General features: G+C 44.9%; 1 protein-coding gene across 2 annotated transcripts in view; it reads right to left on the reverse strand.

Annotated features, from left to right (window-relative positions):
- Positions 1-10,981, reverse strand: part of PRKD1 (protein kinase D1) — a 162,077-nt gene extending 151,096 nt beyond the window's left edge. Inside the window, exon 1 of one of the 2 annotated variants that reach the window (XM_068160307.1) lies at positions 10,547-10,981. In XM_068160307.1, coding sequence (XP_068016408.1) covers positions 10,547-10,735 — 189 coding nt within the window. In that variant the 5' untranslated portion in view covers positions 10,736-10,981. The remainder of the gene's footprint in view (positions 1-10,546) is intronic. The other variant, XM_068160308.1, reaches the window with a different exon arrangement.
- Between the last annotated feature and the right edge of the window lie 7,147 nt (positions 10,982-18,128).

The raw sequence follows: 18,128 nt of genomic DNA on the forward strand, positions 1-18,128 counted from the left end.
TGGCACTGTCTCTTCTCACAAAGTGGTAAACACATTGAATGTAACATGTATGGAAAGAAAATCACTGTCAAATAAGGGGTAAAAGATCTCAGTAAAATAGAGGCTTTTTAAAATCACATTCTTTTGGAGTTAATGAGACATGCTAACAAAATTCAGGTAGCCTCTCTAGGAGAACCTCTACGATCAACCCTGTGTGAAGAGACACTGAAGTCTGACACCAAAAAAGGAGACAAGTATCGTACTGGAACACACTCTAAAGCAGATTTCAAATCTATCCCAAAGTGGCAAGCTGACATTTTGCAAGAAGCATACAGTAGCTCCAGAAGACAATTTGAGAGAGAAGTCATCCTCCTCCGAGCAGAGAGCGCCAAATACAAGTCAGCTGCTAGCACTGACTAAATACCCACACACTTACACAAGCACTGACTAACAGCCACGCTGCTACGGGGGGAGGATTAATCAAATATTTCTAGAGAAAAGGTCATCTACACTTTGGATAAATACTTGAGAGAGAGGTTTTATTTATACACTTAATATACTTAATTGTATCTCCAGAACTGCACCCAGGTTACATAATGTCAACATACACCTGTCTGATGTCAACCAGAGGGCAAAGTTAAGATGTTAGTGATGACCTGCAGCACTGTACAGAAGTGATTTTAAAATGACTACAAACAATGCATGTGCTTATCAACTGGCTGCTTGAGGTAGACAACTCTCAGTCTCACTGTACTTAATTCATTTAATTCATTAATGTATTTAATTAATTGGTTGTAATTTTTTTTACTTCACGTAGCCGTATCTTAAAAATTCCATACAATAACTGCTGACATAAAGTCACTTAAAAAGGCAAATGTACATTTGGCAAAAGCTTTACACTGAAATTGTTTCACAGACAAAACACAGTAAGAAAAAGAAACCAAAAGTAGTAATATACAGGCTTTAAGAAGTGTGCTTTGCATGGTTTAGTTGATTAGGTGGTGTTGGATGATGGGTTGGACATGATGATCTTGAAGGTCTCTTCTGGCCTGGTCTACTCCTATTCTATTCTATTCTATTCTATTCTATTCTATTCTATTCTATTCTATTCTATTCTATTCTATTCTATTCTATTCTATTCTGTTCCATTCTATTCTGTTCCATTCTATTCTATTCCATTCCATTGCATTCCATTCTATTCCATTCCATCCTATTCCATTCCATTCTATTCCATTCCATTCTATTCCATTCTATTCTGTTCTGTTCTATTGCTGTCTACAGCTACCTTAAGGGAGGTTGTAGACAGGCAGAGGTTGGTCTCTTCTCCCAGGCAGCCAGCACCAGAACAAGAGGACACAGTCTCAGGCTGCGCCAGGGGAGGTTTAGGCTGGAGGTCAGGAGGAAGTTTTACACAGAGAGAGTGATTGCCCATTGGAATGGGCTGCCTGGGGAGGTGGTGGAGTCACCATCATTGGAGGTGTTCAGGAGGAGACTTTACAGGGTGCTTGGTTGCATGGTTTAGTTGATCAGGTGGTGTTGGATGATAGGTTGGACACGATGATCTTGAAGGTCTCTTCCAACCTGGTCTATTCTATCCTATCCTATCCTATCCTATCCTATCCTATCCTATCCTATCCTATCCTATCCTATCCTATCCTATCCTATCCTATTCTTTCCTTACAGATAACCTCAGAATAACACAAATAGTACACATACAGCCACATTTCTCCAAACATAAGGGTGGAGGGGGGGGGAATCTAGAGAAGAGCAAATTATTTGGGATGTCTGCAATGGATTTCCAGAAATTAAGGGGGGCGGGGGGGGAAACAAACAGTGGAAAACATCTGCACAAATCCACACAGGACACATACAGGGTGTTTCATGCAGAATCCACACCACAGATGACCTCAGTATGAGCAGTAAACCCACTGCACCTTCAGGGCACTGTGGGCTAACTGTGAGTTCTCAGGTTATCCATGTAGTTTATTTCCAATTAAGTCTTGTATCAGACCTCAGGCATTTCAAATTCCCTGAGCACGTGTCATACTATGCCCACACAGATTCATGAAATGGTTTAGGCTGAAAAGAACCTTAAAGAACCTTCCAAGCCCCCTACCACAGGCTGGGACACTTTTCACTAGACCAGGTCGCTCAAAGCCTCATCCAACCTGACCTTGAACACCTCCACGAAGAGAGTATTCAGGACCTCACTGGGGAACCTGTTCCAGTGTCTCACCACACTCACTGTAAAGAATTTCTTCCTAATATCCAGTCTAAATCTACCTTCCTCAAGCCTAAAGCCATTCCCTCTTGTCCCATGACTACAAGCCATTGTAAAAAGTCCCTTCCCACCTTTCTGTAGGCCCCCTTCAGGTACTGGAAGGCCACTATAAGGTCTCCAGCAGCTCGATGTCCCTCTTATACTGGGGACACCAGAACTGGACACAGTTACTCCAGGTTGGGTATCACAAGAGCAGAGTAGAGGGGCAGAATCACTCCCCCCATCCTGCTGGTCACATTTCTTTTGATATAGCCCAGGACACTGTTGGCCTATTGGGCTGCAAGCACACATTGCCAGCTCATGTTGAGCTTTTCATCAGCTGACACCCCCAGGTCCTTCTCCCCCCAAGTACTGTTCTCGAGCCACTCCTCACCCAGCCTCTATTTGTGATTGGGATGGCCCCAACCCAGGTGTAGGACCTTGAACTTGGCCTTGTTGAACTTCATGAGGTGGGCCTGGACCTTAAAGATCACCCGGTTCCAACCAAATTACATTAAATCTGGAACAGAAAACATGAAGAATATAACCAATATGCACTGGAACTGCAAAATAATGCAGCTGCTGGAATGCTGATAGTGAATTTGGAAGAGCATCAGTAAACCCAGACCCCATTGTATAGGGCTTCAAATTGGTTTTTTCTTCTAAGTTTTTTTAAGACCCACTAGGAAGAGGGTAGCAAAGTAATTTCAGAAATCTCTGAAGTCATTTAAGTTTTGTATTCAATATCTTTATTGATGATCTGGACGAGGGAATTGAGTCCATCATCAGTAAGTTTGCAGATGACACCAAGTTTGGGGCAGGTGTCAGTCTGTTAGAGGGTAGAAGGGCTCTGCAGAGGGATCTTGACAGGCTGGACAGATAGGCAGAATCCAACATGATGGCATTTAACAAGTCCAAGTGCTGGGTGCTGCACTTTGGTCATAACAACCCCATGCAGCATTACAGGCTGGGGTTGGAGTGGCTGGAGAGCAGCCAGGCAGAAAGGGACCTGGGGGTACTGGATGACAATAGCTGAAGATCTGCCAGCAGTGTGCCCAGGTGGCCAAGTAGGCCAATGGCATCCTGGCCTGCATCAGGAATAGTGTGGCCAGCAGGAGCAGGGAAGTCATTCTGCCCCTGTATTCTGCACTGGTTAGGCCACACTTTGAGTACTGTGTCCAGTTCTGGGCACCTCAGTTTAAGAAGGGCATTGAGACAATTGAAGGTGTCCAGAGAAGGACAAAGAGGCTGGGGAGAGGTCTCGAGCACAAACCCTATGAGGAGAGGTTGAGGGAGCTGGGGCTGTATAGCCTGAAGAAGAGGAGGCTCAGGGGAGACCTTATTGCTGTCTACAACTAGCTGAAGGGAGGTTGTAGCCAGGTGGGGGTTGGTCTCTTCTCTCAGGCAACCACCACCAGAACAGGAGGACACAGTCTCAGGCTGCACCAGGGCAAGTTTAGGCTGGATGTTAGAAAGATGTTCTTCATAGAAAGAGTGCTTGGCCATTGGAATGTGCTGCCCAGGGAGGTGGTGGAGTCACCATCACTGGAGGTGTTCAGAAAAGGATTTGACGTTGCACTTGAAGCCATGGTTTAGTTGTTATGACATGTTGGGTACTAGGTAATAGCTTGGACTTGATCTCTGAGGTCTTTTCCAATCTGACTGAGTCTATGATTCTATGATATCCAGCATCTGAAGGGGGCCTACAGGAAGGTTGATGAAGGACTTCTCAGGATCTCAGGTAGTGATAGGACTAGGGGGAATGGAATGAAGCTGGAGGTGGGGAGATTCAGGCTAGATGTGAGGAGGAGGTTCTTCACCATGAGAGTGGTGAAGCCCTGGAATGGGTTGTCAAGGGAGGTGGTCGAGGCCCCGTCCCTGGAGGTGTTTAAGACCAGTCTGGATGAGGCTCTGGCCAGCCTGATGTAGTGTGGGGTGTCCCTGCCCATGGCAGGGGGGTTGGAACTAGCTGATCCTTGTGGTCCCTTCCAACCCTGAATGATACTATGATACTATGATTTTGTAATTCCTTCAAAAATTACAAGGTTGACATCTTCGGTGACAAACCTGCTCTCTATCCAAAGCTCCTCCTTCTTTCTTGTTCTCTAAGAATAGCTTTTAACCTTTGGCAAGGAACTTAACCATTTTCCTCATCTGGACCACTGACAGGATACAGTTTCTTTAAAGAAAATTGAGACTGACTCCCCTTCAGCAGTTATGCTTTTCCTAGTGTTTTTTCACACGTACTCCAACAGTAATTTTAATCAATCTACAAACTGGTGTTACATGCACTGTCTTACAGTTTCAGGGTGAAGAATAAATGTAAAGTCAACAACAAAAAGAAACCCAAACCCAGATTAAATTGTAAATATCCAAAGTCTCACCTAAGTTTGTAGAATGAGATTATTCCACGTTGGAATATATTTATATGCGTAAGGACAAGGTACTTCATATTCCTCAAATGGAATTTGACTTTGGTGCTTTCACAACACAGGCAGAAGGAAGCATTCAGTGCAGAGAAAGGCTTGCTTCAGGGAGAGAACATTTAAAGACTCCACAAGAATGTAACTTTAACATCTAACTTTAGCATCTATAGTGATTGCTCCAGAACATATTAACACTGTGACTACAGCCCAAAATGTATCACAGTATCACTAAAGTTGAAAGAGACCTCAAAGATCATCAAGTCCAACCTGGCACCACAGACCTCATGACCAGAACATGGCACCAAGTGCCACGTCCAATACCCTCTTCAACACCTCCAGGGACGGTGACTCCACCACCTCCCTGGGCAGCACATTCCAATGACGAATGACTCTCTCTGTGAAGAACTTTCTCCTCACCTCGAGCCTAAACTTGCCCTGGCACAGCTTGAGACTGTGTTCCCTTGTTCTGGTGCTGGTTGCTGGGAGAAGAGACCAAACCCTTCCTGGCTACAACCACCTTTCAGGTAGTTGTAGAGAGCAATGAGATCACCCCTGAGCCTCCTCTTCTCCAGGCTAAACAATCCCAGCTCCCTCAGCCATTCCTCACGGGGCTTGTGCTCAAGGCCTCTCCCCAGCCTTGCTGCCCTTCTCTGGACAGGTTCAAGTGTCTCGATGTTCTTCTTAAACTGAAGGGCCCAGAACTGGACACAGTACTCAAGGTGTGGCCTAACCAATGCAGAGCACAGGGGCACAACGACTTCCCTGCTCCTGCTGGCCACACTATTCCTAATGCAGGCCAGGATGCCGTTGGCCTTCTTGGCCACCTGGGCACACTGCTGGCTCATGTTTAGGTGGCTGCCAATCAGCACCCCCAGGTCCTGCTCTGTTTGGGAGCTCTCCAGAAGGAAGCATGGAACATGTCTACATCCCTGTGTTTGATTATAAGTATAGGAGTTTCACTGCATTAAAACCCTTTCAATTTCTCTTTAGCCTAAGGCTAAAAATTGTTCCTTCTAGTGTATTATTTACTCTGAATCCCAATCTTAGTCCAAAGGAAATTATTTAATTACCACCAGACGCTTATTTGTACCAGCAGAGTGATTGGATTTGGGGAGAGTGGATAGGACACCAAAAAAAAACCCCAAAACATCATCCAAATAACCAACCCTCATATGTTTTCTAAGTGTGGTGGGTTGAAGCCTCAAACTACCACACTAAGGCTGCTTGAAATATTAGCAAACACATTAAGTATATTTTCTTGTAAACCTTTAGAAGAGCTCCTTTCTTTGCTCAGAAAACAAGCTTAGAGATTCCAGCCTGAGAAAGCATAACTAAACCAGGCTGGGGGAGATTTAGCCTGGATATTAGGAAATGTTTCTTCACTGAAAGGGTTATCAAACATGGGAATGGTCTGCTCAGAGCAGTGGTGGAGTCACCATCCCTGCGGTGTGTGGATCTGGTGCTTAGGGATGTGGTTTAGTGTTGACCCTTCAGGGCTGGGTGGAAGGTTGGACTGGGTGATCTTTGAGGTCTCTTCCAACTGGATAGATTCTGTGATAAACTTATTTTTGCTTTCCTGTTTTATTTAAGAGTAAGTTAGATTTCCCTTACCACAGTGAACTAGAAGCACAAGTGGATGTGTACCTGCTCCTGAGTGAGCCTGGTTCTATTCTCAGGAATATTTTCAAAGGGCTCTCGGCTTGATTTGTGCCAATCTTCCTAGTTTAACACTGAATACCTTGCAGCAAGATGAACCTGGGCACAGTATTCTAGTTTCAGTATGCCACTTGAACCATCTTTTTATTACTTTTCTTTTTTCCCTGTCCTTTTCCCTTCCCAAAATGGACTACTTTGTGTTTTGCCTTTCTTTTTTCCCCTACTGTGAAATGTCAGAAATATCCAAACCAGTAACCCACCCACACCCCTATTTTTGTAAGTCAGTCTGAACTACACGCAGCCCATGCGGATCAAATTTTGCTTCCTCCATTTCAGATCAATTTCTGGTTCTTGCCTTCGTTGCCTGTTTCCTATTCCTCACAACTTCTCTTGCCTTCAAGTGCTGAAGGCCTAGCCAACATCTGATCTTAATGGCTGACCTAAAGGCTGTTTCATAAAACCCACATTCTCCAGTCAAATAACATTGCATCACATATTTACTTGAGTTCTCAAAACTTGGCAATGCCTCTACAGTAGCCCAACACATCTTAGGTGAGGTGTAACAACGACAAAGAATTTCAACAATATAAATAACAACCAGGAAATATAAATAATAACTAAGATCTCATTTGAATTCAATCTGCACAAATTTGTATCAAAACATGTGCAAAGGATTCTTGCTTTGTCTTTTGCTAGTAAAAAGTCTTTGGTAAGATGGTAATTCTAGCCAACTAAAAATATGCTGCATGCCTACTTTGCATGACACTTTTGCCCTGCAGAAGTAGTTGTATTGCATGTGGTTAACCTAAAAAAGGGCAATAATTCAAACTATATTCAGAAAAGAAAGACTGTATGTTCCAATCTCCTCCCATTGTGGTTTTGTGAGGTGTGCTTTTTTCAGGGGGGGGAAGGAGGCAGTCTAGAAGTCAAACACTGACACACGTCTTGCAGTTGATCCTCATTTCTTGTCAACCATCCTAAGCTCCCATTCCCACTGAATTAAAAAATTAACCCCCCATGAACAAGGTTTTCACGTCACTCGTTTTAAGGAAGGCAATAAAACACACTGACTCAAAGGCATTAAATTTTGTTGTCTTCAGAGCAGTTCCTAACAGATTTAAATGTGTTGAAAATTTATGTCTGAAATTTGCATGTACCATTCCATCTTAAAAATTAAGAAGAATATCCATGCACATGTCTCAGGATGAAGTTCCTAAAACAATGCCTCTCGTGGACAGCAGAGAAAAAGCCACACTTTGCTCATTCCATTTTTCACAACATATACTTAAGATTATTAATGCAATTACACTCTACCAAAATGAAAAAAACTAACTGTTGCACTTCCAGTGCTGTTTGAGATCTGCTAGTGTAAATGTATGTAAACACACGTTTATTTCCAAATATAAACTTTTTAATTATACATAGCAGCAACAGTTTTATGTATGTGCATGCACATATAATCTCATTTATACATAAAACCACCTCATAAGGGTACAGAAATATGGTTGGTTTATAGACATACAAGTACAAGCATACAGAAACACACCTGTAGATATGCACACACTCTCTCTATACTAACATCCTACTCAGGCCTGGATGTGCTCCATTCTGCACACCTCGAGAAGCTTAGTTCTAATTTAAGGTAAATTTTGAGAAGCAATAAATTAAGTTGGTACATAAATCTGTCCAGAGTAAGGGTCCTAAATGCCTTGAATCAGGTATACCAACACTACCACGGAAGAGACTCTCCCTATAAACAGATTATTTGACACTGATACAGAGAATTCAGCACAACCCTGAAAATAAAGCTGTGTACAGGAAGACTACTTAAATATTTAGCAGCACACCACAGAGACAGAGTTGATTTTAGTAGTCCAACATGACAGCCAAAGTAAAAAACAAAATCACACTTTCCCATCCTCATGTATGGCTTTAACAATCCAAACCAAACAGACTTTGGGACAAAACCATTACCTGGTAATCCATGATTTTTACAGACCCAAAGAAATTTGAAAGCAGTGTGAGATTTTGATATTATTTTCTAAACACTTTAGTCTCCTATGTGGTTATGATAAGGAAATACATCTCTCTCATAAGACCAAGAGCAAGCAAGGCGTCAAATCATTTCAGGAAAAGATAGATGACTCTACAACACAAAAAAGTCACCTCCTAACCGTTCTAGACACCACTTTTTTTTGCAAACAGGGCCTCTGCCAGGTTGCCAGTAACTTTTTTTCTGCAAAACACTCCATCATACTTAGTGAAAACAATGTGCATTAGTGATGTCATCTATACAGACATACTTGCAGGTTTAAGCATAAAACAGAGATTATGAGGATTATGTAACAAGCAAATTAATCTGCTGAGTAGAGGAAGTAGAGGCCACTACCAGATAAGAAAGAAGAAAAAAAAAAAGCCTATCTTTCTTCCAGTTTTCCTTTTCTTTGAGCCTTCTGAACAGCCTTGGAAAAGCAGACATTTGAGCCCTGAGAAACTGTAGCTATAATAAAGTTCGTCATTCAAGTGTCCCCTGCAGCGAAGCTGCTAAATGATGCTCTCTATGTAGTCAGGAAACAACAACAAATTAAAGTGTCAAAATTTTTATGTCAGCATGTACTCAAGTAGGTATGGCTCTTTGAGCAGAGGCCAACACACTAAGTTTTCTCTTTAGACAATGGAGCATTATCAGGATTTAGGTTTAAACCTATTAAAATAATAAACTACTCAAGCATAAGTATATAAACACTGTATACAACAATCTTTATGTTTCCACTATTGCTCGCACAATAACTTATGCACAGTGAAATATTAAAAGTATATGTGACCAAGAAGTGAGTTTTGACTTCGCTTTTAAAGCAGGTGTGCCTGAACAAAAGGGTCTGCCTTTCTTCAGAACTTAATTCAATAAATTTATTTCTTAAACTACGAGGAAAAGACAACTTAGCCACAAAGATGTGTATGTCATACTTTTTTGGAAACACTTCATTAGTTGCTCCTCAAAAAACCAGGCAATTCTGTTATTAAATGAAGTTCAGATCGATGGGACCTACAAACAGATGTAAGGCAAGGCTATCAACTTTTATTAAAAATAAATGAAAATACCCTGAAATTATTTTAACTAAGTAAAAACATGGGAGAAAAAATGCCCAACTCCTTCCATTATAACTATCCTGAATGCTCAGGGCTCTTCTTATCCTTTGCAATCACACGTGGGTCACAGAACAAACAGTAGTGAAGTAAAACTCTTTTCGTATAGAACATAACTGCTACAACACTGAAATCGGAAAAAGCAAAGGACAGCGGAGGTTCAGATGCAAGCGAGGCTGATTTTAGCGCGTTGCACGAATTTTACCAGCGTGCTGGTGAACCGTGCCCAGCCAAGCGACCGCTGCTACCCGCTGCTACCTGCGAGGTGGTGCCACCTTTGTTCCTCGGGACCACCAAAGCAACTGGCCGCCCTCCCGCCGAGCAGACCCACTGCCGCCCGCAGCAGCTGCCCCCGAGGGCTGACTCGGTCCTCTCCTGCGTCTCGGTCACCTGCCAGCTCCTGGGGCTGGCACCTAGCACCAGCTCCAACCGCAGACCTCTCTCCCCGGCGCTTCGCCCGCCCCCGCGGCCTGGCGCTGTCCCACGGGCAGGCAAGGTGCGGTGGCCGCGGCCCCAGCTCACGGCTCCGCCGGGCTGCCCGGCACGGGGAAAGGCGCTTTGAATCCTGGGCACTCAGGACTGGTTTTTCCTTGTTGCTGTTTGCCTTTTTTTTTTTTTTTTTTCCAAAGTGGAAAGTTTCCTCCTCTCCCAGCAGAGGCCGGGACAAGGCGCAAACTGCCCAAGGGCGCTGCCATCACAGCTGACAGGTTTCTGCCTCCCCGCGTCCTTCTGCAGCATTAAAAAGCAGGCAGATAGATCCGGCTGGGGTTTGTTTTCAGTAACACCTCTCAGTACAGTTAATTGCCAACAAAATGAAAGCCTAGCGAGCGTGCGAGCATCCTGCACGAAGCCTCCTCGGCACCGGGGCTGGGGAGGCAGCAGAGGAAGAGAGGGGGGCCGGGGAGAGGGGAGCGGGGTGGGCGGCTAAGAGGGAGAGGCACAGGAAAGTTGAGATCGATCTCGTTAGCTCCGGCGCCCAGCCGCCGGGGAGAGGAAAGTTCACAGCTACCAAGAGCGCCCGCAGGCTGCGGGTCCGGGGCACGGCGGGAGGGGGCTTGGATGGGAGGTTTCCTCTTACCTTCTGGTCGACGATGGAGCAAGCCATCTCCCGAACGTGGGCAAGGCTGAAGTCCCCCGAGGAGTCCTGCAGCAGCAGCACCGGCTCCCGGCTGAGCCCGATCTGGAGGTGGAAGGCGACGCCGCCGCCGGCAGCAACACCCGGCGGCGGCAGCGGGCTAGGCGGCCGGATAAGCGGAGGGGCGCTCATCGAAAACTTCCCGCCGGAGCCGCCGCCGGAGCCGAGAGACCAGGGACGGATGGAGAGAGAAGACGACGCAGTGAAAAGTTTGCGGCCGCCCCGAAGGCGCCGGGCGAGTTCCCCCGCGAAGTTTCAGGGAAGTCCTGCCGTGCTCCTCCCGGGCGAAAATGGCGGGGGGGTGGAAGGGGTGGGGGCGGAGGACCGGGGAGGATGCAGACAGGAAAAGGCGGTGAGAGAGACGCGCAGCGAGAGGGGGGAGCCCGGCCCAGCGCCGCCGAGGTGGTGCCGCCGCTCCGACTGTTGGCGCTGTGCGCGGCGCGGAGGCGGGACGGTCCGCGCCCTCCGCCGGGCCGGGCCCCGCTGCCGGGCCGCGCCGCTCCGCCACCAAACGGCAGCTGCCTTCCGACCAGCGTCAGGGGCAGACCTCGGGGCCGATCAGTCCACGCGGGGCCGCCTGGTCCTGGCACGGCGGGATTTCGCCTGCGCCGTCTCTGGTCTCCCCACCCGGCTCAATTAGCGGGCTGTGGTGCTGGAGAAGGGAAAAGCTTCCCGTCCCCGGTTACCCGGGTTGGGCAGTACCTCAAAGTCGCCTTCATCCCTCCTCGCGCGGCCTTCTGCCCCCTCCCGGGCCTCAGGTGAAGGCAGATCCTGAGGAGGGTCGAATTTTCCCCTCGCCGACGGGCAGCACGGTAGCCTCTCCCTGGCAGGGCGACGGAAAAGTGTTAGGAGCGCGGCAGCTCCGGTCTCAGTGCCTGGCCTCAGCTGGCCGCTCCGGTCAGCACCGTACCGCCTCCTCCGGCAGCCCCCGTAGTGCGGGACAGTTCCTACCCATATCCACTTTAAAACAGCTTCCAGTTTCAGGTACAGGACGTACTAAGGAGGAGCTCACTTTCACCTGAACCCGGGATGAATTACTCTTCCCAGCTCCCAGGATCACTGCACGCCTGTCTCATCCCTTTGCACAAGCAGCACTGATGGCAGGCAATGTTTAGAAAGTACATCTCTAATCTCTGCTTGAAATTCTGTGAAGGCAACGGAAACATGAGCTGTAAATATTTTAGGTACCAATGGAGAAACTCTCAAGCATTACAGATAGAGCACCTGTAAGAACGATAGCACTAAGTGCATGTAAGTGCAGTGGTCGATCAAATTTACAACCTATTCCTTTACAAACTGTGGTTGTGACCAAATGTACAGCTGCAGGATTGTTTCATCTTTATCAGCTGCCTTATTAGATCTCATTTTACTATTGCCATATTGTTTCCCACCTGGGGTTTGTGCATACACAGCAGTTTATGGTCTGTATAGTTTTTTAATCCATTTATTTTTTAGTGAATTTTCTTTTGAAGTTGCTACATTTTAGTTTGCAACTTCTACAGCCTACTGAATCACCTGAAAATGTAAGCAGTCTAGAATGAGATTATTACTAGTCCTGCTTAGTAGACTTTTCTTGTCACATTAGCAGTAATACCATCTTCAGCTGTATTCTTTGGCTTTGTTGTTGAAAGTCCTACTTAGTTTTTCCATTGTCTGCAGTATTTGCCTAGGATATAACCTATTTTGGTACAGTAGTGTACCCTGGCTAAGCTGGTTAGCATTGTGACCAGCTACTTCCTAACAACTTGCTATATTAGACATTTTGATGCTTAGATATTTTGGAGTGTGTGTGTTTGTACTCCCAGGTTGAAGCTTGCTGAGGCATTATAACTTCTGCAAGCTTTCCCATGATCCTGTGGCTTTTCTATACATGAGTCAGCATGGGAGAACTGTGAGGTCCAAGTATGAATCTGTAGCAGGAGGGAATCTGCATGGAGTAGGCACCAGTCTTGAATGACTGTCCTAAGTTCAAATGTAAATGCAAGGCTGGAGCCACATCAGGGAGCCAGCAGTGGAAAGTTTTTTTTCTGAGCATTGTAGTTCCTGCTTCTTCCCTGTTGAAAGAATCATACTAGCAGATCCTGCATCCTTGCTTCATTGTTAGGCCATCCTTGAATGCTGTGAAGCATCATAAGTGTTGTCAACTTCTCTCAGAGTGCCTCTTCCTTACACCTTGCTGTGGCAAAAGCAGATGTGCACTGATGGCAACAGAGGTGGTGGATTGTCCTACTGTCTCCCACCTTTGCCACGTTTAATTATGAAGTCACATAATTGAGCGTTTCATAACATCAGTCACATTTGCTTTCCAGGGAAAGGGCAGGAAAATGACCTTAGCTACTAAACACTTGCTGGAGCTCTTTTGCAGCTCTTGAAATAACCAGAGAGGTAGCAGTAGTGATGCTGAAGATATGTCCTTGGTTTTCTCATCTGTATGAAATCTAGTGATAGAACTCATAGATTGTGACTTAACGGCAGATCCACATCCTCTGTGCAGATATGGACAGGAAGTGTTCTTCAAAAGGAAAGATTACAGCGGTTTTAAAAAGTTGTAGGTTGCTGAGTTGTTTGATTAGTCTTCAGCCATGTTGAACACACCTCTGTAATCAGAACAGATGAAGCCAGAACTTCTTCAGTGTCATGTCAGCCAGTCAAATGCAGATGCTATTTATAAAAGGATTCAGTGAAATCACATGATGTGATCCTGAGTACAACCTAGCCTGTTGTGCTGACTGAAATGTCATCTATTTCATGATCCTTCCAGATGGGAAAATTATTGTGCTGATGCCAGGGAGGGGAAAAGACTGTTTACAGCAGTCTGTTCTCTTGCCTGTGACCTGATACAGTGTGCATGCCTGGTTAAGCCAATCTGTACATGCATAGCTGGAAAAAACACTGGAAGTTTAGGTTTCACTACACCAGTATGGATCAGTTACGCAGTACCTGAATTGCCAGATGAACTTGAAGGATAAAAACTGAGTTAGCTGCATGTGGCTGCGCTGTTTATGCATCTAGCCACATACAGGAAGAGAGCAGTCAGCAGAGGATATCCCTCTAACATCACTTTATGAATGTTGTCCCAGCTGCCCCCAAGCTATAGTTGTTGTAATGGTACTTCCAAGTAATCTGTATTTTTACAGTATGATGGGTGAATAGAGGTGTATGTACATTCTCATGGATGGTACACTAGACCCTCTACTTAGTTGTCTTTCTGAAACAGTTACCTTCCTGCTTTTCTTTCAACCTACTACATTGTACAGGCAGCATTCTGTTCTGTTCGTTTGGAATAGCAATCGTCCTCTTGATGAAGAAAACCTTGTGTTGTGCTTTTCTTTATCTGCAACGCAGCTGCTCCTTTTTGAATAGCCAGTTACCCATATATCTTCAATACAAGCAATTACATGGTGTATACCTTTTCATTATTAAAAAATAGATAAATTCAAACACCTAGCACAGACTCATGCAGGATATGCCCAAATGATAACATGGATTGTTGGTGACACTGACAATGGGGTTGAGTGCACCCTCAAGCGAGTTTGCCGATGACACCAAGCTGCAGCAAAAAGTCTGCAGATCTGGGAGAGAAGAGTTTTGGTGGGTTTTGTCTCTCTGCTCCAAACTGACCTGTCTATACTTGGAAGACAGGATAGGCTCCACTTACCCCAAAGTATGCTTTGAGGATGTTTGCTATGGCTTGGTGATAGAATGACTGATATGTATTCAGATAAGTATGAGTATCTTGGCACTGTTTGTGCAAACTGTGCTCACTAGCTCCCTGGTTCTTACAAGCAGAGAGCTTCTGGAACAACACCCCATGGCTGCTTAAAACTGCTCTCTGAGAGATCTATTTTGCATTCCGAGGATACTAGAAATGATGTAGTCATTGTACCCTGAAGGAAGACCCAGCACAGGTTTTATTCAGAATTCAGAATTTTTTTTCATGCTGCTTCTTAGATGATGCCCAAATAGTGTATTTTGCATGAAGGACACCTTTTATGTCCCTTATACAGCACCATTTCACAAAACATTCTCCTGAATGTCAGCATCACACAATTCTACAGAATTCTGGGCTGCAATGTCCTGAAATTTCTGGGTCCAAGAGTCAGACTTTGTAGCAGCGTTCAACAGCTGTTTCCCCTTCACAAATGGTTACATGATTTTCACTATGGAGCTTGTTATATTTGTAATTGTTATATTGTTATATTTGTGTATATATATATTTATTTATATATATATAGCTATAATTGTTATATTTGTAATTTTCTTGAAACTAAATGGATATTTCAGTTAGTGAAATATTTATGTTCCTTAAAGTCAGTTATTCTGTATTCTTTTATTATAGCAAAGTTCCTGAAGTTCACTAATTAATATATACAAGCATAACTAACTTACAACCCTTTTCTATTACACACCAGGAACCTGCCATATTGTTACTTACCATTAATATTTTTTGTGGCTGCTGTCCAAGCCCTCAGGTAATTTCCACTGAAATTGTTTGGCAGTTCAAAATATAATCCAGGTCCTGGGAATGAGAGTACTGCCCATACAGAATCAGATATGTGTGTTGTCATTTATGCATGATTTTGACCTATAGGAATGGGGGCCATACTATTTCTGTGAGCAGACAGAGCCTAAAGCAGGGTACAAGCTCTTAACAGTTGTCTCCAAATCTTATGGAGTCCAAGTAGACAATGTGCAGAGAGGCCAAGAGTTGGAACGGATGGCAGAGTCTTATTTGTAAGCAGTGTCTGATGGTATGGAGAGAACACAGATTTACAGGCAGCCTTAAAATTGAGCTAGAAATGTGTCTAGGAGCTAGATATTTCTGAAATGACTTCTGGCTTTTTGCCTTTGTATTTAAAAAGATGCTAACTGAGCTTGTCAAGCTGGTTGGTCTCACTATGACTGGGTTTACCATACTTTTATGTGGTTTGGTATTATTACCCACAAAATTTGGTGCACAGTATAATTTGAATACATGCAATTATGTTTACTTAATGTTTGCTTCATGAATACTGAGACTGCATACAGATCCAGGTAGTCCTTAGGTGGGATTCTTGAGACAACAGGTATAAGAAGATTTATAAACACTGCTCCTCTATTCTTTTGTGTGTTTCCTTACTTGTAATGATTTAATGAGTTAAGAGAGACTGCCTGTGGGAGCAGAGAATCGATGGATTTCTTACCTAAACTGTCATTGATCTTTTAATGTTTATCGAAGTTGGTTACTGCTGCTGCTTTGGTTTCACTGCGTGAAACTGAAAAGCCAGAGCTCAGAATATCATTAGAGGGGAACCTAGTATTTTACTCAGGAGGGGAGAGGATGAAGGAATGGAATGGTGCAGGGCATCTGAAGCAGCCTGCAGAATAGAGGAAGGTCAAAATGGAAAGCAGGAGTATTCACAAGAAAGGAATTTATTGCAAGGAGTACTGCAGTTGTGCATCGCAGATTCTTACTTGGAAATGTCCAGATTCAAAGTTTTAACCTTGACAATTCAGCAGGCTGGATTTCAAGATAGAACTATATTTTCCTTTCATTCACACTTACTTTCTTGCAGTCTTTACTTCATCTTACTATAGCTTTCCTGTTTGGAAGTCAAGAAACATTTCATTTCATTTTCATATGCAACAAATAAAGGACTGGTAAACCATGTAACCACATACTATACAAACCCTAGAAGTTTTTCTATACAAGCCTTGTAAATAACTTGACAGCTCACAATTGCATCATATATTTATTTAGGATAACCTGAACATACAGGAAACAAAACCTCTGTTCCTGTGCCTTATGCCAGCTACTCATAAAAAAAGACTTCATTGCTCAAGTAACTCTGCAAGTTGTAAAAGAAAATGCTGTTTAATTTAAACCACAATTTAGGCTTAATCACTGGAAGAAGGTGGGGAAGTGTATCTTTTCTTTGTTTTAATAGACAAACATGAAGCCCAGAGCTGGAGCACCTCTCCTATGAGGACAGACTGAAGGAGTTGGGGCTGTTCAGTCTGCAGAAGAGAAGGCTCTGAGGTGACCTAATTGTGGCCTTCCAGTATCTGAAGGGGGCCTACAGGAAGGCTGGGGAGGGACTTCTCAGGATATCAGGTAGTGATAGGACTAGGGGGAATGGAATGAAGCTGAAGATTCAGGCTGGATGTGAGGAGGAAGTTCTTCCCCATGAGAGTGGTGAAGCCCTGGAATGGGTTGTCCAGGGAGGTGGTTGAGGCCCCGTCCCTGGAGGTGTTTAAGACGAGGCTGGACGAGGCTCTGGGCAGCCTGATCTAGTGTGGGGTGTCCTTGCCCATGTCAGGGGGGTTGGAACTAGATGATCCTTGTGGTCCTTTCCAACCCTGACTGATACTGATACTACTGATACTGCTGATAGAATAGAATAAACCAGGTTGGAAGAGACCTTCAAGATCATCGCATCCAACCCATCAACCAATCCAACCCACCTAATCAACTAACCCATGGCACCAAGCACCCCATCAAGTCTCCTCCTAAACACTTCCAGTAATGGCAACTCCACCACCTCCCCGGACAGCCCATTCAATGGGCAATCACTCTCTCTGTATAGAACTTCTTCCTAACATCCAACCTAAACGTCTCCTGGTGCAACCTGAGACTGTGTCCTCTTGTTCTGGTGCTGGCTGCCTGGGAGAAGAGACCAACATCCACCTGTCTACAACCACCCTTCAGGTAGCTGTAGAGACCAATAAGGTCACCCCTGAGTCTTCTCTTCTCCAGGCTAAGCAGCCCCAGCTCTCTCACCCTCTCCTCATAGGGCTTGTGTTCCAAGCTCCTCACCAATTTTGTTGCCCTTCTCTGGACATGCTCCAGCAAGTCAACATCTTTCCTAAACTGAGGGGCCCAGAACTGGACACAGTACTCGAGGTATGGCCTAACCAGTGCAGTGTACAGGGGCAGAATGACCTCCCTGCTCCTGCTGGCCACACTGTTCCTGATGCAGGCCAGGATGCCATTGGCCCTCTTGGCTGCCTGGGCACACTGTGGGCTCATGTTCAGCCTACCATCAACCAGCACCCCCAGGTTCCTCTCTACCTGGCTGCTCTCCAGCCACTCTGACCCCAGCCTGTAGCACTGCATGGGGTTGTTGTGGCCAATGTGCAGAACCCAGCACTTGGATGTGTTAAATCTCATGATTATACATTTTGTCTCTGCAGCCTTTCTTCTAGAGGTCTATAAGTCCTCCACCTCCTTGGGCAGACTTAAAGCACAAACAACCTACATTTTAAGAAGTATTTTAAGATGGCTACACCTTTTCCAGACAGAGATAGTGCTGGAATAGCAATCACTATCATCAGACTGCTGCTCAAGGCCTCATCTAACCTGGCCTTGAACTCCACCAAAGAGGAGACGAGACATCCACAGCCTCCCTGGGCAGCCTCTTCCAGAGTGACACCAACCTCATACTGAAGAACTTCTTTCTAAGATCCAGTCTAACCCTACTTTCCCTTAGCTTAAAAACATTTCCCTTTGTCCTATTGTTAGACACCCTTATGACAAGTCCCTCTC

Source organism: Melanerpes formicivorus, unplaced genomic scaffold (genome assembly GCF_026170545.1).
Source record: "Melanerpes formicivorus ecotype bairdi unplaced genomic scaffold, bMelFor1.0.p_v2 SCAF_49, whole genome shotgun sequence".
NCBI lineage: Eukaryota > Metazoa > Chordata > Aves > Piciformes > Picidae > Melanerpes > Melanerpes formicivorus.